Genomic DNA, 24,367 nt, shown 5'->3' on the forward strand with positions numbered 1-24,367 from the left:
GTGGGTTAAAGCCTCTGCCTTCTGCTCAGGTCATGATCCCAGGGTCCTGGGATCAAGCCCCGCATCGGGCTCTCTGCTCAGCAGGGAGCCTGCTTCCTCCTCTCTCTCTGCCTGCTTCTTCACCTACTTGTGATCTCTGTCTATCAAATAAATAACTAAAATCTTAAAAAAAAAAAAAAAAAAAGAAAAAATTATATGACTAATAGGGAGTTCTGCCCAGGTAAAATGACAGACCCTGTAACTATAATCACATGCATCTGATGTCTGAAGAATAGATAAATGAGGTCAGACTATGGCCACTTAAATTTTAATGGATTCTTAACAAATCTCCAATAAGATTTCTGGCAGCAATATTTACCAGTTCACTGGTGGCAAGGGAGGTGCTCAAACAGGGCAATTCTTCCAGTGCCAGAGAAACTCAACCAGGAAAAACAGATAAAAAGTTGGAGTGAACAACAACATAGCACAGTGTAGTAAGGTAGCGAGTGAAAAGATGAATTCTCGGAGAGCTGATTATGGGTCAGAGTCACACACAGACTTATTCTTAGAGCATCCCATGTAGAAGAGCACATTCTAAAAGGTACCAAACAAGGACCTCTGCTTTGAACAGAAGTTATTTTACAAGCCTACTCTTTGAATGCCCCCTCCCAACTCTTTACAAGTTTATAGGCCTTCTGCTTCCCATAGGGAAGCCAAAAGGCAGCTCTATTGTTTTTCTTCCCTAACTGACCAAGCAATGCATTGTCTCTGCCTTACTGGTATTACTTTTAATCCCCTTTTCTTGAACTAGCATAGAGTACTAGAATTCTCACGCACCGAAGACAACTGGACAAAAAACCCAGAACCCAAACCAGCCCAATTCCATGTTTTGCAAAATTCTCCCAGGTCCTTGAGGAGAGCATTTGGGAGTTGAAAATAAATCTGTTGATCTGGAAAAGAATATGAAAGATGAGTTGTTACACGTTTTGGTGACAGGTGAGTCACTTGGGGACCTGGAGCACACCTTAAAAGAAGTAAGTACAAGAGACTCCACCCAGAGAGTACCTGTTTTTTGTCTTTCGTCATTGTGCCTTGGAAATGTTCTAACACCCTGTGAAAAGAACAGCATTTAGTGTAGGAAGTAAAACTGTGCTATTTGCCTCTTCCCTCTTTCTAGATCAAATGTGCTCAACTGCCAACACGCCCTCTGAGGAGGTTCGGGAAAGGAAGGAGAAGGGCACCCATGTGAAGGTTTTTGCCTGCTCATAAAAGTAAAATTAGACTTAAAATGTGCAGAGAAAACACCACTAGAGCAGCTTTCCATCCAATTCCATTTCAAAATATGTACCAAAGTGTATATGAAAGTTGATGTATAAATGGGATAGTGAATGTAAAGGAAGTAGGTATCTACAGAAAAATATGTCAAAATTTAAACACATACATCCCAAGATAAAACAGTCACAGTGAAAAACAAAGAAACAAACACATAAACGTCCTATCAATTGTTTTATATTTTCTAGCAGTTTCCCTATAAGCTCCTTAAAGAAAGGAAACTTGTATGATATTTTGTTTTGTTTTTTAACCTCCCAACCAAGACTTAAAAATTAGAGCATAACCTCTAAGCTCGGAAGACTGGCTTATATATATAATATGTATAGGCTTACATATTAAGCTAGTTTATATACTATTTAATATATGTGTATACAATTTTGGGGCCAACTGTAGCAGTAAATTGGGATCACTATAAAGAGAATTATGACTAGGTAGGTGTTTTCTGAGGCACATCCAGTGATATTCCAAACAGGAAAATACATGGAGTTTTCAGTATCAAGGGAACCACCCTGAGAATTGGTAATTTCAGAGATGCACAACACACATGCTTTTCAAGTCAAATCCACGACAAGTAGAACTACAGAATCATTTCTAATTCTGTATAAGATGATGCTATTATAAGAGCTGGTTTATCAGGTTGACAAATTTGGTTTCCAGGAAGCTAACCAGTTCCTGGCATTACTTCATGGATAAACTTGTTTGGTAGTTCCAGGGCTGAGAACACACTAGAGGAATGGTTTGGCACTATCTCTTAAAACCCAGGATAACTGACAAAATGGACATAGGAATATAGAATCTGATTTTTGTCAAAGCCGAAAACACTGCTAAAGGCAGACAGCTTCTTAAATGGATACTTCAAACTGAGGATGTGGATAAAGACAGGAAGTAAATCAAGTGGCTCTTTTAGGCATTTCTTCCTGGATTGAGATTTTTAACTGAATTATCAGCACTCTAGTATGATATTCCTCAAAAACAAAACCAAACAAACAAAACTTTTAAAAACAAATAGCAGCTTTCTTAGAGTACAGCAAGCATTTACATGCACTTTGAAGTCAGAAAGACCTGGGTTTAAGGAGGCTTTCAACAGAGCACTGATTCCCTTTAAGCCTCAGTTTCCTCATCTATAAAATGGAGATAATAAAAGTATCATCTCACAGAGCTGCTGTAAGAGCTAAAGGAAAAAGAACTTACAAATTATTCCTCATGGTACCTAACTAACACTTAGTAATGCTAAAAAAATGCTGGCTATTTATCGTCGATGGGAAAAAGGTCAGTGGAAAAAGACTGGACACTATTTAACCCTAATGCTTAATTTTTCCTGGATATTTATTAGTCATTAACAACAGCCATTTACTGAGTACCAATATATATTATACATTAGATAGTTCCAAGTTCTTATACATTAGATAGTTCCAAGTTGTTCAAACTCTAGGGATAAAAGAATGAATGAGACCCAAATACAAGCTTACACAAATAAAGTGATGGACTTAGACAATATACAGACCAGAGTACATAAACACACACATGTAAAAAAAATTTTTACAGTGAGTAGCAAGAGGTTTTATAGATGATTTTACATAATTATTAACAGAATAAGGATTCTTTCAATAAAGCAAGCTGTTCCAGTTAAACAGGAGAGCTTAAAAAATTAACTGAAGACGAGAAAGAACCTAAAAGCAAGTGAGGGGACTGAGGGGAAGAGAAGCGTGTCAGGGGCTGATCCTCAATGAGAACTAATCCTTATCGAGTAGAGTAGGAAGAAAGTATGCTGGCAAAGAAACCTTTAAGAGGACTGGGGAAAAAAAAAAACCACAACAGAGCAGTCAGGACCAAAGAAGGACAGTGGCAGGCATAGGCCAGGCAGGTCCAATAGAGCGGCAGAGGCAGAAACAAAATTTTAAAGGGAATCAAGAAGCTGGAGATTAAAAGGAAACTGGAAGTAGTAGAAATCAACAATTCATTTGTGAACTTTACACATGAGCAACTTGAGGCTGGGGTAATAGTTAGTGTGCTATAACCTTGAAAAGATTTCCTGAGGATGGAGGTGGTTTGACACACTTAAACGCTACCAGGAAGAAGCAGAGAGGAAGAAGTTCGTTCTAGAGGTTAAGAGGCTATGACTACAGAGAGAAGGAGTATTCATAGAAAAGAGAAAAGAAGGGATCTATGAAAAAAGGATTAGCGTTCAGGCTTAAAAAGTGGAAACTCTCAAGCAGTCTTAAGCAGACAGCTATCCATAATAATCCAGCAGCACGGACTTTTTCTTCTCTGGATACACTGACCTATGGTCTGGGGGCTGCCAGGCAACACATTCCTTTCTCCTTACCTCCAGCACGAAGTCAACCTTGCAGAGTGAACTATTACTTCCATCTAAAAGTAGGGTTTTAAGGCACTCCCATTTATGAATTCCCTTGGCTAAAAACACAGAAAAATTTCTAGTAGCACATTGTCCTTCAGTAAACATTGGTGTCCTTATGATATCTGTGTACTATGTCAGACACTCTCCCTTTTCCATATATATAAATCTCCAAAATAATGTTTTAATTGTTGTTTTTACCTAACTAACGTTGTTATTTCTTCATGTGGCCAGCGCTCTACTCAGCAGTGCCAGACTGTCCAATCATGCTGCTCACCCAGGAGATGCTGTTTTCAGTGTCCCTGAGTCAGATTTTATTACCTTCTCCCCCCTTTCTTTAAAGATTTTATTTATTTGACAGACCGAGAGAGAGGATGAGTGAGCACAAGCAGGGGGAGCGGAAGATAGAGGGAGAGGGAGAAGCGTATTCTCCACTGAGCAGGGAACCCCACATGGGGCTTGATCCCAGGACCCTGGGATCATGACCTGAGCTGAGGGCAGACACTTAACCAACTGAGCCACCCAAGCACCCCCCCAGATTTTACTATCTTGATCTTCATGACATTTCACATATTCCCACTGCCTTCACCTTGTCAGAACCTGGGCAAACATTATTTTATAGTGGCAAACATTATCTTTTAGTAAGCACAAACAAAAAGGCCTGAGACTCAATTCACAAGAAACTTTTTTCCTTCATAGACATGGTTGAACCTTTGCTAGATCTCAAAGTCAAATTCTGGTGTTTATTTTTCTGTTTCTGGGATATAACAGCCCTTCCAAAGAAACTAACCGCTAACTGGGGAAAGGCAGAGGGAGAGGGAGAAGCAATGTTCGCACTGAGCAGGACGCCTGACATGGGATTTGATCCCAGGACCCCAAGATCATGACCTGAGCCAAAGGCAGACACTTAACTGACTGAGCCACCCAGGCACCCCCAAAATTTAAAAATACATATTACAAAGTAAGCTGTTGCTTCCTCATAAAAATCAACATATCACCACTATATTTTATTTTAATGTTTAATGAAATTAACCTAAAGGTCTGGAAACTATAAAATTATGTAGGTCAATCCCAAAACTATAGAATTGATCTCTCGCTCCCATGCATCTTTACACGGTTTGGACAAAGTACCTACAATACCGCTCGTACTCACTTGTTTACATGTTTCAGGTTCAACTTACCTTTTTAAGGTAACTTGTTAAGGCAGGATAAATACAGATACAGGGTCTAGTACTGCTCCCAACACATAAGAGCCAATAAATAAATGAATAAAGATTAAACGAATAGCTTATATAGACAGAACCAAGAAAACTGCTTCTTATCCTTTGTGTATTCCCCGGTTGGATACTTACTTTTTATAAATGCCTAAAATTTAGTTTTAAAATCCAACTGTTAGGGGCACCTGGGTGGCTCAGTAGGTTAAACGTCTGCCTTCAACTCAGGTCATGATCCCAGGGTCCTGGTACTAAGCCCTGCGGGACTCCCTGCTCAATACCCCTCCCTTTCCCTCTACCCCTTCCCTCACCCCACTACTGCTTTCTCTCAAATAAATAAATTCTTTTAAAAAAATGAAATCCAACTATCATTTTAAAAATATCAGAAATCTAGTCGACACACAGCCATGTTGATTCATCAAATTTCAATTAAAACAGTTGTTGGTCAGAGTCTAGATTGTCAGGTTGTCAGATTCTAGACAAGCTGAACTGACAATGGTCTTACTGAGAGCTAATAACAGCCCTGGAACCTTAGAGACCCAAGTTGTCTGTAAATCACAATGATTCTGACTTCCAACCAAGCTATCAAAGCAGAACCAACCCATCCTTAATCCTGTACTCAGTTCACTATAGTTTCCCGCAACATTTCCAAGTTGTTACATGTTTTTCAGTAACATTTCCCACTAAGTTTCAGATTGCATTTATAAAAAGTCCAAATACACACAAGTGAATTAGTCTCAAGTGTTATTAACAGCATTTGCCACTATAATTACTAAAACTGGGAGAGAATTCTAGTGTGACCAAGAAAAATGAGCAGTCAATCCCAATTTTTTTAAATAACAACATAGTATCAAAGCCAAAAGAAAACAAAAAAAAGCCTATCTCCATGTTTCCTATTATTTACAAGGTTAAATGTACTACAGGGATAAATGTAGTTCCCACTAGGCATTTACTGAGGCTAACAGCCAATATAAAATCTAACCTGCTTTTATTACCAACCCAAGTTGTCAAACAAGCTTGAGTCTGGGGCTTTGAACAGCTCAGGAAAATATGACTGTTAACCAAAGAACCTGCAGGGCAGAGACTCCAATTAGTTTTGGTCTTTTCCTAAGCTGAAGTTTAACAAGTATCATGAAAATATTAATAAGTCTGTATGTCTCTCTTATCAACCTCTTGCTGTATCATAATACATTTAGAACCACAGCAACTAAAGCAAACTAATCTGGGAATCTAAGTTTTCATCTGATGAAAATTCTTAAATACTGGAAGTCAGTATTTAAGAGACACTGTCTGTGTGTGTGTGTGTGTGTGTGTGTGTGTATACATATCCTTGCTGAACCTTTTATATAGTAAATTAAAGATCCAGGCTCAGGAAGAACTCAGTATTAGCTCTAATTGCATATCAAGGTCATCTACCAAAAAAAAAAAAAAAAAAAAGAGAGAGAGAGAGAGAGAATGGTATGAGGGGAACCTGCTGGAGAAAGCTAGGCAGTGGCTCTTAAACCAGCTTGCCTAATACATGGCAGCCACCAGGCAAGTTAGTTCCCCTCTCACTGCCTCAGTTGCTTTATGTAAAACAGACATGGGGACAAATGAAAAGCAGAGTTCCTGGTCTTTTTTTCTTTGCGGTTCTGGCCACTACCTATATAGTTCCTTTCCTCCCCATTACTGTCTCTCCATAAACTCATACACTTAAAATAGTTCTTAAAAATGCCCGGAAATGTGAAAACAGGCTACATCTATTTTCATGTTGGACATGCAAATGTAATCAATAAATCTGGGCACTTTTACTAATTTAGCAGTCAAGAAAGTGGGGAGTGGGAGTCTGCCCATCCTCAAGTATTACATACTCCCTTTTGGGACTTAAGACCTCCCTCACAAGACAAAGAGGAAAGACTATCACAAACACTGGTTCACAAACCAACTCAAGGATTGAGTTCAATCATCAAATTCCAAAACACAAGATAAGTGTCTGAAGCTTGGGGAGGACAAGAAGAATCATGTACCCCATTTATAGTAAATGTTTGGTAAGTATTTGTTGAATTATGTATTTAAATATCAAGCCTTAATGGGTTCCTTTTTCTGCTTGCTGTCACAGGAGACTTTATTCCAGAAGAGCAAACGCTTTTGAAGCAAAGCATGGGAAGGAAACAGTAAACCCAGCAAATGAACAAACCCATCCTTTACTGTACAGGGGAAGTGTGGAATAGAACAAGGCAATTCATTCAAAGGCACAGTGTAGAGACAGGCAGCAAAACAGTATCTGCTCAATGTGACACAGCATACACAGCATACGCTTAACCTTCTACGAAAATGACTTGACCTTGCTATAGGGCAAAGCAAATATTAACATTCCCTCTTCACGTGCATGGCACTTCACAGATACAATGAATGCCTTTGCAAAAGATCCTCTCACTGAAGTTTACTCCTTGGTTATTTAGGACAATACCAAATACTTTGCAAAACTTGTGATTGTGGACAACAGTATCACAATAACTGATCCAACAAGAGAAGCAAAGTACATCTAAAATGTTATTTACTTCTTAACCTAGTCCACTAATCATTTGCTAAATTACCAAAAAGGACACCGAAATATAATTCAGTTCAAATGCCGCGTTTGACATCAAAAGCGTTTCTTAGATTACATCTTCACAACTGAAATTGCAAGTATTGATGAAAAGGAAATGATTTCACAAATTCTTTTGTGCAGCGAACGCTTCTTTTAAAAGTTACATAATCTCAGCGATACCGCTAAATTAAAATAATGGCTGTAAAACACTGCAACAGGATTTTTCAAAAAAGTAGGATGTGAATTATAACTGGCAGTCCCGGACCAATTCCTAACCTCCAGCAATCTGCGTGCGGCTCGCATTTCTCAACCGCGCTGTTGATAACAGTGATTGCCGTTTTAATCACCTCCCAGCCTATCTCCCCGCATGCCCTCCCCCCTGCGCTGGGGCGCGCACAGGGCTTGAGAGCAAGCCCCGGGAACTCTCGCTGGCCGGCCTGTGTGAGCAAAGGGAAGGAAATGACACAGGCAGGAAAAAAAAGCAAATCAAGGAAAAGACACAACAGCAGCTGGGCCTGCACCAGCCTCCAGCCCGGGCCCCACACTGAGCTCCAGCTCCCCCGCCCTCGGGCTCGCGGTCCGGCTCGCTCGGGCCGGAGTGGGCTGCCCCACCAAGCACGGGCCCTCGATCCAGCCACCGCCTCCTTGGGATGCGCCAGCCGCGCGGCCCGTTAGAAGGCTGCCCACTGGGCTCCGCCGGCCGGGACCGCCCCGGCGGCCGGGGGGAAACCGAACCCTCCCCCCACCCCGGCCGCCGAGCTGCGACCGCGGCGGGCGGGCGCCGGCGGTCGGCAGCCCGGGCCCAGCGGGCTGTCCATGCCTGTCAGGCGGCGGCCCAGGGTCCTCCTCCCCTCAGCCCGGGGCGGGGCGAGGCGAAGCAGCGCGGGCACAGGCCGGGGCGGTGGCGACACTCACCCATGGTGGCGATGGCGGCGGCGGCGGCTCGGGCCCGAGTGTCACCTCCGCAGCCGGAGCTGCATGCCGGGGGCCCGGGCGGCGGGGACGGCAGCGGGCCTGGCTCCGCGCGGGGGGCGCGGGCTGCGCTCGGGCCCCCCGCCGCCTCCCCAGGCTCCGGCTCCGGCTCCGCCCGCGGCCGGGCGCTGTGGCATGGGCAGGGTGGCCCGCTACATCCCCGGCGCTCCTCGGCTCGGCCCAGCCCGGCCTCGGCGGCGCCGCTCGGCCCGCCCGCCCGCCAGTCTCTCAGTCCCGCAGTCGCTCCGTCCGGCCACCGTTCTCCACCTCAGGAACGCTCCGAAAAACAAACCGCTGGTCGCGCAGCTCGCCCCCTTGCCTGTCACTCACCGCAGCGCCCGCCAATCCCAGGCAGTCGCTGGACCTTCATACCACCCCCACTCACTTCACCAGCCAATAACACGGAGGAAGTCGCTGCCCCAGTCGCCCCCCAACTCCGCTCTCTCCCCAACACCCTAACTCTCAGTCGCCAGCTAATCATCAGCACCACACGATGAACCAATCCCGCCTACTCTCGCAGGTTGCCAATGGGCGAAGCCAAGGCCTTTTCCGAGGGCTGTCTACTGCCTGCCAATCATCGAATCAGCACCCGGTTCACTCTCTGCTAGCCAATCACGCAGAGGGCTCTGAGCACCCGCCTCTACGCATCCCTGGCCGTCTCGCCCGCCCCCTCTCCCCGGGAGGTGTTGGTTGCTCCAATCACAGCTCGCGCGAGAGGCTCCGCCCACATTCCCACCTCCCGTCGGTCACTGATGGCTAGGCTGGCGCGCGGGCTGGCGCTGTTCCCCCCCCCCCCGCTACTTTGGGGCTGGAGTTTGGGAAAGCGGCTGGAGGGGCAGCCAGCCTCCCGCCTTCCCTGTTCTCCGAGGCCCGGGCGGCCCCTGAGGCCGGCGTCCTGCCCCTTCTTGTTCCCGCACCGGGCGCAGAGAAAGTGGGGAGGGTTCTGGCTCTGAGCGCTTCCCGGCGTGTGGCCATCTCTGCCGCCCGATCCCCTGACAAGTCCGCCGGTCCCGACGCTGCGCTTACCACTGCCCGCCTTTTCCTGGGTCTCCTACCTCCGGGGCCACACCCTCCGAGGGGCTGGGGTAGTACTGGAATGTGGGTCCTCAGAAGTCTGGGAGTTCCGCTGCTGGCCAGGGCCGACACCAGTAAGTGGCGAGGTCAGAGACGTTCTTTCAGATAAAAGCTTTTTTTTCTTTGGTTATGAAAGCAATACAAGCTATTCGAATTAAAACCGAAAAAAAAAAATCCACCCCAGGGATAATTTAATCTCTTTCCTACCAAGATATACAACGTTAGACAAAAATGGCTTCATATTGTTTTGTAGTGTGCTTACATTTTATTATGTGTTTTCCCGTGCCACTGAAATATTGTTCCAAAACAATTGTACTGGCTGCATGATATTTCAAAATAGAGAATGACCATAATTAATTTCCCCAACCCTCATTGTTCAGTATTTTATACACCCAGGTCTTCAGATGCCAAATCCATCACAATTAATATGGGCTCCCTTCCTCTCTTGCTGTTCCGCTGTGGTACAAGTCAGACGCCAGAATAATCTTCCTCTGATGCCATTTTCAACCGTCAACTAAGAATCTTTAGTGGTGGCTTTGCTTTGGGTGTCAAATCTCTCAAGAATTACCTTGGACTCCCCTCTTTCTTTACACTCTCTCCCTCCTCCCCCCAATATTTAATCAGGCCCCTTATCCTGTTTTCTTTTTTCTTTCCAACAAGCTTTTAAGACGGTCTTTCTCCCACTTGATTAGATCCCTATCCAGTTTATTGTAGTTCTTAACTATAAAAATCTCTTTTCTGGGAAGGGGAGAAAGTGAAAGGGAAAGGGGCACCTGGGTGGCTCAGTCGTTAAGCCTCTGCCTTCGGCTCATGTCATGATCCCAGGGTCCTGGAATCAAGACCCACATCAGGATCCCCGCTCTGCGTGGAAGCCCACTTTTCCCCTTTCCCTCTCCCCCTGCTTGTGTTCCCTCTCTTGCTGTATCTCTCTATCAAATAAATAAATAAAATCTTTTAAAAAGTTTCAAAAAAGTGTAAAAAGAAAAGAAAGTTAATAATTATTAGTTGTTTATTATATGCCAGGCCCATCATCTTATTTAATCTTTTCAATAACTGAGGTTAAGTAATACTATTGGCATTTGAATGAGGAAATGGAAGCTCAAACAAGTTAAGGACCATGTCCAAGTGGTAAAGCCAGGATTCATACCAGATCTACCTGCCACCCAAAGGTCATGTTCTTGTACCAGGCCACTGTTTCTCAACTGCTTTTTCATTGTCACCTTCCCCTTGCCCCCACCCAGGAGAACATTCTGAATTACTTAATTAAATGTTAATTCTAATGAGAGAAATTAAATACTAAGGAATAAGATTTGGTCAAGTAGGGTTGAGCTTTGAAGGCCACATACCACTGTATTATCTAAGATTTTTTTTTCACCCCTTAATCATTTTTCCCTTCATGGGGTATCACTCTGGTGAGAATGTGTGTAACAAGCCAGGGCTGGAGGTCTCAATCTACCAATGTGAGGCTCATATCTGACACTAAATTTTATTGACCTGTGAGATAAATATTAAAAAAAGACCTAACTATGCAAGTGGAAATCTAGTACTCACTCCATAGCCTGTATTGGAAGGTTTATTCAGCAATTTTCTTGGAATGTCTGAAACACATCGCCCAATTTCACAAGTTTCACCCTGAACTCTTTATCCTTTCCCCCTCCCCAGAAAACACCCAACTCCTCTATTTTCCCATTGTGTTTGTTAAAATACAAGCCTAGAAGTCTTCCTTGGTTTTGCTCTTTGCCTAACACCCCTATATCTAATCCTTCAGCAGGTCTTTTTGCCTCTGGTTTCAAAATATATCTGAATCCAACCACTTCTCACCGCTATCAGCGTGGTCCAAGCTGCTACCCTCTCCTGGATGACTGCCCTAGCTTCCTAACCCAACCCCCTGTTTCCTCTGTGGCCACTTGAAAAATGATTCTCTGCACAGCAGCCAGAGCGATCCTTATACAGTGTAATTCAGGTCATGCCATCACCCTGCTGTTAAGCCTCCAATGGCTTCCCCCTGCACTTAGAATAACACCCAAGAAGTCTTTGTCATGGCCTTTCGGGCTCAGTAGGAGCTGGCCCTGCCATCCTCTCCCACCTCATCTCTAACTCTCTCCCATGATCACTCTTCCAGCCACACTGCTGTCTTACCACATTTTGAACCTATCAACCTCAAGATCTTTGCACTTGCCATTTGTTCTACCTGGAATGCTCTTCCCCCAAAATGTTCCCATGGCTAACTCCTGCATTTTATTCAGGTCTTTGCTCAAACATCAACTCTTTCGAGTTTGTAAGCACCCGTTCCAAAAGAGCCCCTCTCCTCTCCCTCATTCTTTATTCTGCCTTATTTTTCTTCATAGTGACTAAAATTGTATGTTTGTTAGTCTTTCCTCTAACTACCATGAACATAAGCTGTGTGGCAGCGGGGATTTTTGTCCCGTTCACTGCCTTATCCTATCACCAGCACTTAGAATAGTGCCTTGCACATAGGAGAGAACTGCAGTATAACCACATAAGTTTTTAGCTGAAAAGAGCCTTGTGACTTTCTTTCCTTCTAGCAACTGCTTTGAGGGCTTCCTTTCCATTGTCTGTCCCTTAGCAGCCATCTCAAACATTCCCATGCTGGTTACCACACTAGACCTTCCTCTGAGCTTCCAAGGCCTCATCCTCTAGCCTCCCATAGGCATCTCAGATTCTACAGGTCCGAACTGAATTCATCATTTTCCTCCATAGTTCTATATTTCCTCTGTGATCTTCAGTTTCCCAGGTTTGCCCTGTGAATTCGCTACCTTGGAGAACACTTCCTCTCCATTTCTTTCTCCCACAGGTAACCTTGACCATGTCACCAATCTGTCCATTCCTCTCCCAATCTCAGCTCCACCATCCTAGTTCAAACCCAGTATAACAGTGTCTGCTTACATCACAGAGTGATCTTTCTAAAATGGATCCTGATCCCGTCGTGCTCTGCTTAAAAACTTTATAGTTTCCTATTGCCCTTAGGATAAATCAAGTATGTGGATATAGATAAGAAGGCTCTGCCAGACTCAGGGTATGCCTCTTCAGCCACAAGCTTTTCCATTCCCCACCTCTGCTAACCCTGTCATTCAAATTCTATGTTCTGGCCACAAAGAACCACTGTAGTTCGTCTCGCCTGTATACCTCTGCATCTGCTATTTTGTTTTGTTTTGAATACTCTTCTCCTCCACTCTTTCCCCCATCTTTATTCTTTCAGGAAAAAACTAAGCCTGAACATCACTCCCTCCAAGAAACCCTTCCAGACAAATACTCACAATGCTGGGTACCAGAGCACCTAATAATTTCTTCACCAAAGCACCCATCCCACTCTTTTGTAACTGCCTTTAAGGAAGTAAGCATAGAGACAGAAGCTGTCATTCAAATCGGTATGCCTAGCATCTTTCACGGTACATTAAAAAAAAAATTTTTTTTTAGTAAGTGAACCGTAACTGGGGATGTTAGTAGTTGAATGTAATCTCAACAACTGTGCCCTTTTAGTTATTTTTTCTCTTTCTATATTGTTTCTCTCCTCACTCTTCATTTTCCCCATGTGAAGACTCCCATCTGGGTCATGCCTTCTCAAGTCTGTTCCCATGGTGCCACAGAGTAGATGCCCCTGGTTAAGTACCTGAGCCATACCTGATCCCAATGCTCAGGGCGTCAGACAGTCTGATATACCAGCTGAACACTCTCCTTTTTTTCTTTCAAGAGCATAGAGACACTCGGACATGAGATAGGGAATAATAAAGATGAAGGAATTCTTTTCAGGGATAGTTCAATGAATTTGGTATTAAAAGGGAAAACAAGGGGTGCTTGGGTGGCTCAGCTGCTTAAGGGTTGGACTCAATTTTGGCTCAGGTCATGATCTCAGGGTCAAGACTGAGCCGTGCATCAGGATCCAAGCTGGGTGTGCAGCCTTAAGATTGTCTCTCTCTCTCTCTTTCTCTCTCTCTCTCTGCTCCCCAACCCCTGCTTATGTGCATTCTCTCTAAAAAAAGAAAAGAAAAAGAATGCCAACAAAGCTACCCCTTGATTTGATGAAAATTCTTAAAAAAAAAAAAAAAAAGGTTTTATTTATTTATTTGAGGGAAGAGAGTGAGCATGAGTGAGGGGTGGGGGCAGAGGGAGAAACAGACTCCCCACTGAGCAGGGAACCCTATGTAGGCCTCAATCCCAGGACCCCAGGATCATGACCTGAGTGGAAGGCAGACGCTTAACCAACTGAACCACCCAGGTGCCCCTATTGAAAGTTTTTTCAATTCAGAGGTAAAGAATATATTCAGATCAGTAGTTCAACCAGTTATTTTATCTGCATTTGTTAAGGAATGATGTCTACCTCGGAGAAGATTTTTAAAACATTGATATTTTATGTATTATTGACACTAACCAATAGGGAAAAAGTGCTTTTCATTTAGAAATTCCACTTCTATAAATTTATCCTAGGGAACACTCTTTAAGTGAGCAAAGGTAAGTAATGGTCACTGAAGCATCCAGGATACATTGTGAAGTGAAAAAAACAACAACAACTTATAAAGCAGAAATGTAGAGGGTGATCACATTTCAGCTTTTAAAAATGTTCATTCATACTGAGTTGGGGGGAGAAGGCCAACATTTATTGAGCACTTACTATTGCCAGGCACTGTTTTAAGTGCTTGACATTTGTTAACTCAATTCTCAAAATAGCCCTAGGAGATAGGTACTATTGTCCTCTTTCTATAGATGAAGAAATAGGTGCTAGGAAGTTAAGTTCTTGTCCAAGGTTCCTGGCAATTGGCAGAGTTGAAATCTATTCCCCAGCAGACTGGTTCCAAGGAGTAGAATAATACAGAGTAGATTAACGGTGGTTATATCTTAGAAGGAACAGGGTAGGGAATCCCCCATTTGAGGTTCACTTATTCATTCAAAAACCACAGATGTTACCCCTTTCACATTGCTAAAAGAAAGACAAAAAGAGAAAGCGCAAAAAATACTATCGTGTTCAGTGTCTGAGGAGGGCACAAGGAGAGAAAGTGGTTCCGGTCTAGACTAGTGTAGTATCTATCATCACTCCCTCTTGCCAGACTTACTGGCTCATTTATTTCCTCTTCAGAATGGCTCCAGAGGAGTCCCCAGGGATTCAAATCAAAGTCTACAAGTTGGGGTTTCTTCAAGTGTGAAGTTTTATTGACTGTTGTGCTGTAAGTTTCAGAGAGTAAAACAAAACAAAACAAAAAACCAAAAGAGTAACTCCGGCCATGGCTGAATTTCCATTGTGGACTGGAAGCAGAGCCTTCATGGTTCCTGTTCGATTCAGCTGAGGCCTCTGGCAGAGGGAAGGCAGCTATGTACCATGTGAACGCTTCTTGTGAGAGGCAAGGCTATGGACGGAACCTGTCACAAATACTTCCATCCCATGGAAAGGTCACTTGAAAGTGAGCCAAGGCCAACTGCAAGGCATTCAATGATTTTGTCTGCTAAGACGATGACGGACAATAAGGCAAAGGCAAGCGAAGACCAGATCTCGTTCTTTGGAGATTAAGGTATGCCTGATTCCTGGTCTCTCACATGCTGTCACCCTAGTTGGACAATAATGTGACTAGTTTTCTTTTTTTTTTTTTTAATGTTTACGCTCATAAAATATATGACTATAGAAAATAAAGCTCAGTGATAACACTGATAACCACCCGCAGATAACCAGTTTTGAGATTTTGCTAGACTTCCTTCTAGTCTTTTTTTTTAAAGTTCATAGATAAAGTATGATTATATTTTAAAATTTGGACCATACTATACATATAGCTTTACATCTTTGTTTTCCACTTAATATTACATTGTAAACATTCTTTGACATAAAATATTCTTCAGAAAATAATTTTTAGTGGCAGAATAACACATATCCTCTCTACTTAACTATTCAGTTAAATAGTTACTTAGCTATTTAACCTATGTAGCTAAGGGTCTCTTTAGCAGACTTAAGGCTCCATTTCTGCCTTTCCCACATTAGCCGCAGGAAAGACTGCAGGGCACCACCAGGGGTCAGTGCAGAGCCACTCAAAGCCTTGCTGTAAGAAAGCCGTTACACAAAAATCCTTTTAAACAAATCCTATCTATTAGATTAGAAAACTATTCACGTGAATAGCCACTTCCCTTCCAGAGCAGGCTCTCCCGGTCCAGATTTCTCAGATCAGAAATGATAAGATTCTTCCAAATTATATTCAACATTTATAAAACAGAGCTATTTTTATAAACCAAGGTCTATCACTGTAAGATAGAGTATTAGACCTACTCTCACCTGCTTGCTATAAGACCATCTGTGCATAAAATACTTGGGATTATTTTATAGGTTGGCTGCAAAATCAAAGAAATAACATGTAAAAATATCTTAAAAATGACAAAGCAGCACTTTAAATTGCACTGTTTTAAGGATGTGCTCATCAGATATCTAGATGAGTTACCTCCTTTAGAAACTAAAGAATGTGGGATGCCTGGGTGGCTCAGTCTGTTAAGCATCCGACTCTTGATTTCTGCTCAGGTCATGACCTCGGGACGCTGAAATCAAGCCCTGCATTGGGCTCTGCGCTGAGTGCGGAGCCTCTAGGGATTCTCTCTCTCCCTCTGCCCCTCTCCCTGCTCTCTCTCTCTCTCTCTCTCTCAAATAAATAAATCTTTTTTTTTTTTTTTAATTTATTTATTTGTCAGAGAGAGAGAGGGAGAGAGAGCAAGCACAGGCAGACAGAATGGCAGGCAGAGGCAGAGGGAGAAGCAGGCTCCCTGATGAGCAAGGAGCCCGATGTGGGACTCGATCCCAGGACGCTGGGACCATGACCTGAGCCGAAGGCAGCTGCTTAACCAACTGAGCCACCCAGGCGTCCCCACAAATAAATAAATCTTTAAAACAAAACAAAACAAAGCAAAAAAGTAAAGAATGCCAGGTGGTATCATGTTATGTAACGAGGTATAAGAGCATATGCTTTGGCATTTTTGTGGGTTATTTCATTGGTTTTCCTTTCCTTAGCCTTTGCTCTCCAACTGTTAAAGTCATCATGGAATTAGTAATCTGTCTTTTTTAGAAGCTGAAGTTATTATTTATAGCCAGCCAATTGGTTTTTGTTCTTTTCTCATTTACCTGAAGCTCCTTTAGGAAAATTACTCTGATCTCAGAACCGGCTTAAACAACTTATAAGTAGGTGAATAATGGGGATCAAAAAGCCACTCCAGACCTGACATGCTTGATGGGCTCCTGCACAGGTGACTAGCACTCCTGGTCTCTCAAAACCCAAAACTGACACTTAAGAGCCAAAGGTACAAAGGGTCCTCTTTCCCAGCCGGCCAGGCTCTGACTCAGTCCTTCACCGTTCCTTCTGTTTTCATTTCCTCTCCAGTCCCCAGTGCCTCAGCATTTGGCAGCAGGGATGAAAAGGAGCTAAGGGCGGGTGTTCCGGTGACCAAGCAGCTCTGCTGAGAGGTCTGCTCTGACCAATCTCAGAACACACAGGGGCCTGGGTGAAAGAGGGCCTGGGAGTCTCTTATCACTGGCACTTGACTTCCCACTGGGTTAGAGCCTTAAGCTCTCTGGCAGAATGAGGGCAAGGAGGCCACGAGAAGAGAACAAGGAGGCATGCACAGCAGCTCACACTGCCCTAGGGCAGTTCCAGCAGACAGCAGTCCTGTGTCTGACCTCTGAGGTCCTAGGTCTTAAGTGCGGGATCTAACACAGGGCACCAACTAAACAGCTTGTGCTCCTGGTTAAGTACAGTTCCTGGTACACAGGTGTTTGATAAATACTATATGCATGATTAATGACAGGTTTAGGCCACCAGACCAGCATTAGGGCAAAGTGGTGCCATAGAGATCTACATTTCTCTGGTCCAAAAAAAAAAGCCTGGGACTGGAGTAGTAGAATTAAACCTATAGACTTCAAAGGAAGTCAAGAGGGTCCCAACAGCTGGACAAAAACCCAGGAAAACACAACAGCCACACAACAGGAGTGTAGCAACCCAGATCAGTTATATTATTTAAGAGAAGTTTCTAGTAAAAGGGCCCTCAGGGTACCTGCTGTTCCCCCAAGGACCAACTTCCTAAGATCAGAGTCTGATTAGCTGGCTGTCTCCTCCCTACAGCCAGGAGAGCTCTGAGACACCAGCAGAGCTGACAAAGAGGCCCCACGGAGATGCAGTGACTCCCCTGGCCACTCCCGTATCCACGCAGGTCTTGGTTTTATGCCTCCTACCCTGGTAGGCCTCCAATCTGCTTTAGTCCCAGTCACTGCAGAAGTGTGTACTCCAGAATGAGCTGCCAGTTGCCTAGAAAGGCCCCCGGGGGCACATAGAGCTAGTTACTCAATGTTGTCATAGACCTGGATCACGTCCTCATGGTTGCCAAGAGCCTGGATGAGAAGGGCGGCCTGCTCCAGGTCAGGGTCAGCCAGCTGCACCTTTGTATTGGGGATGAATTCTAGAGAACAGGACACCGAACACAAGCCCAGGGAGTCCAGCTTCTTCCTCACTTGATGCAGTGAAGAGGCATCACAAATAAACTAGGGACAAAAGAAAGTCAAGAGGTGAGGGGCCAGGAGATAGTAGGATAAAGGCAGTCAGAATTTTGCAAAACCTGAATCACTGTGTTTTTGTTTTTTTTTTTTAAGATTTTATTTATTTATTTGACAGACAGAGATCACAAGTAGGCAGAGAGGCAGACCAGAGAGAGAGGAGGAAGCAGGCTCCCTGCTGAGCAGAGAGCCCGATGTGGGACTCGATCCCAGGACCCTGAGATCATGACCCGAGCCGAAGGCAGAGGCTTAACCCACTGAGCCACCCAGCGCCCCTGAATCACTGTGTTTAAGTTCTTACCAGCAGAGCTATAGTTTTCAGAGTTCTGAATGCTTCTTGTAGTCCTTGGTCAAGTAAGCCCTACGTAGTATTCACGTAATAAATGTTTATGCAACATGTGAACTCTTTTTGTCACTTGTGCCCCAGGATGGGAGAAAGAAGAAATAGAAGCATGCCTTAACGCATCTATTAGGACAAAAGTCCAGCAAACACCAAGGCTTCATACTCACTTTAAAAATGTTCCTTTCCTCTTCGTCTTCAGTTTCCTTGACATCTTCAGCTCCTGCTTCAATTGCCAGCTCGAGGGCACGCTCCAGGTTCACAGCTTTCTTCTCTTTGTCCTCCACTCCAACCACGATCACCCCCTTTTTGTCAAAAGAGTGGCGAGCTCCATCAGCCATCATTCCCCTCAAAGGAAAGGAAACACACTAGACTGAATGCCTGTAGACACTCAGCCCCCCATAGCACTGTATTCTAATTACTCTGTTTCCCACCCAGCCTTCACTGTATAGACATCCATACTTCTGAAGGAGGGTATGCAGCGACCACTGGGCAAGGGAAAAATCCAAACATATCCCCATCTCCTTCTTTCTGCCCTGATTGCAGTTTAGTGGATGCAAAGACGTTGCTCATCATTTAAAATTCCAGTCTTAGTGGTACATTTTAAGACTTGGACATTACATGGCTACAGGTGGGGAAAAATGGGACAAAGGGCCTCTAAGACTCCACCTGATAGACAAGCCTAGTACAGAATGAATTAAAGGAAAAGAAATGATCCCATCTGGATTCTGTTATGGATGAAATATGCTTAAAACTTCAAATGCCGCAAAAAAAAAAAAAAAAAAAAAAAAAACTTCAAATGCCACCGGGAACAACTGCAGTTTCCTTGCAAAGGATTGGAACCTCAAGGCTTCATACCCTTCCACTCTCCCCAGACGTACACCTACCCATTCTTGTTCAGGATACGTCTGATGTCTGAAGAGCACTTGGAGCCACTGTTAGATAATGCTTCAATGAGCAGAGAAGAGCCGCCAGGGCCTCGGCCCTCATACAGCAAATAAACATCCTTGGTTTTCTGCAATAAACAACATGAGCATATTTTCCTGTCTCCAAATTACCTCTTGCATCCCAACCCAGAACACAGATACTGACTCCAAGGGATGGGCACTCTGGGGTACAGCTTAGGGCCTCAAGTCTTTATTGCTGTCCCCTACCTCTGAGAGGTGGCCCTTTGGGACCCATTTTGAGGTAACTGCAAGTATGGCCCCTTACTGGGAAGGGAGTCTGTGTCTCTGGTCCCCGAACAATTAGCCATCTCCTAGTTTCATTTCCTCCCTATCCCAACTGAATCCCACATCTAACACACACATCACCCCCCACACTCCCACCAAGACTCATGTTCCTACACCCATCGCGCATGAGATCCACCTGTGCAGTCTCCTACCCTTGGGGTGCCGAGTATCGCTTTAAGAAATAGTACCCTGGGCCCTATCATAAGAACCACTGAAAACAGTTTGGCCACAAAATTCAAACAATTCAATGAAGGTCTAGTGACCAGTCTCACCGGACCTCCCATGCTGCCTCCACTCATCCCTTGCCCACACACCCGACCTCCACCACTCTCTCCCAGCACCCTGCCCTGCTACCTTTCCAGGAACTCTCAAATGACGACTTACTCCTTCTTCTTTCACAAAGGAAATAAAAGACCACCAGGTGGGGGGAAATCCTCTTTCCACTTTATCTGCACCACGGCCCACATGGAGGCATGTGTATAATGATTAGAAAACAGGTTCTAGAGTCTGCCTGGTTTCAAGTCTGTCATTTTCCATGTGAACTTGGTCACCTAATCATTCTGTGTTTCAGTTTCCACTTTTGAGGAAGTTTTGAGGTTGTTCTGATGATTCAGTAAGATAATGCATACAAAGTTCTTACCAAAGTGCTTGGCCTAGAGTAAGCTCTCAATACTTATTAGCTATTAAGATGATTATCACTTCCTCAAATCCTTCCTACTGTCCCAGAGAAAGAGGTGTCCTCTCACCTGGGCTCAAAGACAATTCCCATACCTGAGCTCTACACTCTGTCCCTCCCACAATCACTAATGCCCTGTCTCCCTTTCTACTGGCTCTTCTCCTTTAAGGCATAAAAATCTGAAAAACACACCCTTCCTCAATCTAACACTCCCCACATTGTACCCCTTCTTTCTACCTCACATCCTCACACTTTGGCTGAGTAGTCCTAAGCAGTCTGGTTCTGTACACTGTCTATTCATACTATTCCTGACTGTGCTGCCATGTCCTATGTCCAAGGTCAGAGAGCCACCAGAAGGCTCTGCATTGAGGGTATCAATCACAATGCTATTGGTCTCTCTGATAATCTAAGGAGTATGTGGCAGCCTTCTGGACATGGGCCCTGGAGGGGCTGTGAGCAATAACAAGAAGTCAAATTGAGGACATACCCCCATTTTCAGCGATGCCTCGATCGTTGACTTGGGCATACGCTTGCTGCGACACACCTCTAAGATGTTGGCCAGACTGCTGTTGTGCTCAGGGTTGGGGCCTCCTTCTGAGATAGAAAGAAAAGAGTGAGTGAACACATCTCATTACAGCTGGGAGAAAGAAGGGATTTCTGCCACTCTACCCACCCCCACCCAAAAGAGTAGCAAGTCACCACCTGGCTTTCAGTTAATTTTGAACATTTATTCAATATTAAATGTTTATGGAATTTGGAGCAGTATTTTGGAAAAGAAGGCTTGTTGGTTTGTTTTTTAAAGATTTTATTTATTTGACAGAGTGAGAGAGAGCACAAGTAGAGGGAGCAGCAGGCAAAGGGAGAGGGAGAAACAGGCTCCCCAGTGAGCAGGGAGCCCGATGAAGGGCTCCATCCCAAGACCCCGGGATCATGACCTGAGCCGAAGACAGCCACTTAACCAACTGAGCCACGCAGTGCCCTAAATTTTTATTATATTTTTAAATTTATATTTTAGGTAGTTGACGTACAGTGCAATATTGGTTTCTGGAGTAGAATTCAGTGATTTATCATTTACATACAACACCTAGTGCTCCTCATAACAAGTGCCCTCCTTAATACCCATCATCCATCTAGCCCATTTCCCACCCACCTCCTATCATCAACTCTCAGTTTATTCTCTATCATTAAGAGTCTCTTGGGGCACCTGGGTAGCTCAGTCAGTTAAACATCTGCCTTCGGTTCAGATCATGATCCGGAGTCCAGGGATTGAGGCCCATGTCGGGCTCCCCACTCAGTGAGGAGTCTGCTTTTCCCTCTGCCCCTCCCCCTGCTCATGCTCCCTTTCTCTCTCTGTCTCTCAAATAAATAAAATCTTTATTTTTTTAAAAATAAAGATTTTATTTATTTATTTGACAGAGATAGACACAGTAAGAGAGGGAACATAAGCGAGTGGAGTGGGAGAGGAAGTAGGCTTCCCGCCAATCAGGGAGCCTGATGAGGGGCTTGATCCCAGGACCCTGCAATCATGACCTGAGCGGAACGGAGACGTTTAACGACTGAGCCGCCCAGGCTCCCCAAAAGATTTTACTTATTTATTTGGCAGAGAGCGCACAAGTAGAGGGAGCAGCAGGAGGAGAGAGAAGCAGGCTCCCCAGTGAGCAGGGAGCCTGATGCAGGGCTCAATCCCAGAACCCTGGGATCATGACGTGAGCTGAAGGCAGCCGCTTAACCTGCTGAGCTACCCAGGCGCCCCGGAAAAGAAGTTCCTAATTAATCCTAAGGATGGATATCTTTCTGCTAGGTTTCAGCAAACACCACTTTGCATCAGACGAAGAGCTGAAGGATGAAAGTGGTACCAACATTTCCTGGACTTATTAATACCCCTTGCTCTGACTCTACTATTTTGTGTGTAATTATTGAAACGCTCATATGATAGCGTGTAATCATGCTGTGTCTCAGAGTAGGGGCTATACCTCATTATTCTGTATTACCAGTGCACATAACAAACACTCAATAGTGTTGATCTCACTTAGTATCAAGAATGTAGAAGGAAGCCAAAAGAAATATCAGGCATGAATTCTAGGGGGAAATTAGTATTTACTGAGTCCCTATTATGTGCCAGAGACGACCATACAGTGGGTACTATTCCTGTTTTATAGAAGGAAACTGAAACTCTGCAAGGTTAAGCCATTTGCTCAACGTCATCAGTTAGTAAGTAACAGAAACCAAGTTTTCTTGACCCCAAGGTCCATGATTTTTACAGGACTTTTTTCTCCACTCCTACAGGTATCTGACACTAAATACAAAAACAAAAAAGTCATCTTGCAGTGGCTACACTATTGAAAAAGCCATGGCTGCAAACTTACCTTCCAAGAAAATGTGTCTTAGGAAATCCTAATGAAGCAAACTGACACTGGGCAAGTAACAGATTTACTCAATGTCCCTTCCACAACCTACGTTGTGGTCCACAACCAGAGGGGACTAGAGGGCTTGATCTGTCTCTTCAGGCCAGAAACACATAGACCTTACTCTTAGAGTTTGTTTCCATGAAGTACCCCGCTACACACTAGAATGAAGTCACTTTTACCATTATCGTCCTAAGAGCAACTCCCTGCCGTGCAGGCAGATGCTCAGCATCTGGAAAGGTGAGTGGACACATACAATGCAGGTAGGTGTCCTGAACGTTTATGAAGTGGGCAACGGTGGGAATTAGGAAAAGAAAAGAATATGAAGGACCAAGGTTAGGGGTGGGCCCCTGGTTTAGCTGTGGGCGCACAAAGTGCAGCAGCGGGTGACTTACCTTTAACTGCCAGGCGGATGCTCAAACAGAGCTTGGAGAAGATTCGACTCTTTTCGGCGTCCTTGGGACCCTTGATATGCCGGACTTTGGACCACTTGTTGTGCCCGGCGGGGACCGCCGCCGTGAGGTGCAGCGTCCTGCCCGGAGCGCTGGTACAGCCCGTGGGCTCAGGCTGGGAAGCCGCGAGGGTGGGTGAAAGAGCCGCCCGGACCCCGGAGCCTGGAGCTCCCCTCAAGCACCCGGCAGCGACCCTGCTCAGGCTGACGGCCCAAGCTGCCATTGGCTCCGACCCTGGACCAAGGTCAGCAAGAACAGCCAACGAGCAGCGGCTAAGATCAGCCCGTGGCGTCCGAGGCAGAAACCGGCAAGTCCTGAGCTTGAGGCCGCCTCCACTCGTCTCCGGAAACCCAAGTGCTCAGGCCAGCACCGGGTAGCCGGGACCCGAACGACCCAATACAAGACCCGCGGATGCCGGGAGTGGGTGCCTTAGATAATGTAGCACACTTCCTTTCTCCGGTCCGTTCCAGAAACGCGTCCCCAACGCCTGAAAAATCCGTTCCGCCGCACGGTACTTGCTCCAGTCTCGCGCCTCTGCTGAGCCGGGACCGAGGTGGGGACGACTTTTGGAGTACAACTCAAATTTTTTAGCTTTAACTAATAGTTCGCTTAGGAATTTATTATTGTTGTTGCTTATTATCCAGCCTACTTTGTGATGGGCTCGGCACGCTCCTCCTTCTACTTTGCCATTTTGGAAACAGATTGCTCCTGGTACCTTTTGCAGTTCCTGTATCCACCACAAACCTGGGTCTTTTTGGATCCTTGTTCCACTTCACTTCACCTGGCTAAATTTTGCTCTTCCTTCAAGATTCAGTTCGGACATGATTTCCCACCAAAGGAAAACATGCCCTAATTCTCCAGTTGGGCGCAGATGCCCTACCTCGTCCTCACATGACCCTTCATACTCGCCTGTACCTTAGCACTTTTTTAATCTAAAAATGTTTGTCTCCACCACAATATTAAATTCTTTGAGAGGACAGGACCCCGTGTCCAGCATAGTTCTTTTTTTTTTTTTTTTAATAACAGCTTTATTGAAATAATTCACAGGTCATACATCACCAATTTAAAGTGTATAATGGTTTTTAGGATATGTATTCAGACTTGTGTTACCATCACTATAATCAGTTTTACATTTTAGTCACCCCAAAAAGAAACCCTGTATCCATTAGCAGTCATTTCCCAATTCCTCTCAATTTTCTCAGTCCTACATAGAAAATTTACTTCTTCCTCTATGGGTTT

General features: G+C 44.6%; 2 protein-coding genes across 3 annotated transcripts in view; both read right to left on the reverse strand.

Annotated features, from left to right (window-relative positions):
- The window catches only part of LOC111158066 (mitogen-activated protein kinase kinase kinase 3), a 62,166-nt gene extending 53,645 nt beyond the window's left edge, over positions 1-8,521 (reverse strand). The window contains exon 1 of one of the 2 annotated variants that reach the window (XM_022519875.1): positions 8,366-8,521. In XM_022519875.1, the coding sequence (XP_022375583.1) occupies positions 8,366-8,369 (4 nt within the window). In that variant the 5' untranslated portion in view covers positions 8,370-8,521. The remainder of the gene's footprint in view (positions 1-8,365) is intronic. The other variant, XM_022519874.1, reaches the window with a different exon arrangement.
- A 7,833-nt stretch (positions 8,522-16,354) lies between these two features.
- LOC111158097 (translational activator of cytochrome c oxidase 1) lies at positions 16,355-24,367 on the reverse strand. The gene is made up of 5 exons (XM_022519940.1): positions 23,072-24,367; positions 20,759-20,865; positions 19,251-19,378; positions 18,534-18,711; positions 16,355-18,011 (listed from the first exon to the last, which is right to left on the reverse strand). Exons 1-5 carry the CDS (start codon positions 23,349-23,351, stop codon positions 17,811-17,813), a joined length of 894 nt encoding a protein of 297 aa, XP_022375648.1. The 5' UTR covers positions 23,352-24,367; the 3' UTR covers positions 16,355-17,810.

This window comes from Enhydra lutris, unplaced genomic scaffold, assembly GCF_002288905.1.
Source record: "Enhydra lutris kenyoni isolate GAN:26980312 unplaced genomic scaffold, ASM228890v2 scaffoldscaffold57, whole genome shotgun sequence".
Classification (NCBI taxonomy): Eukaryota; Metazoa; Chordata; class Mammalia; order Carnivora; family Mustelidae; genus Enhydra; species Enhydra lutris.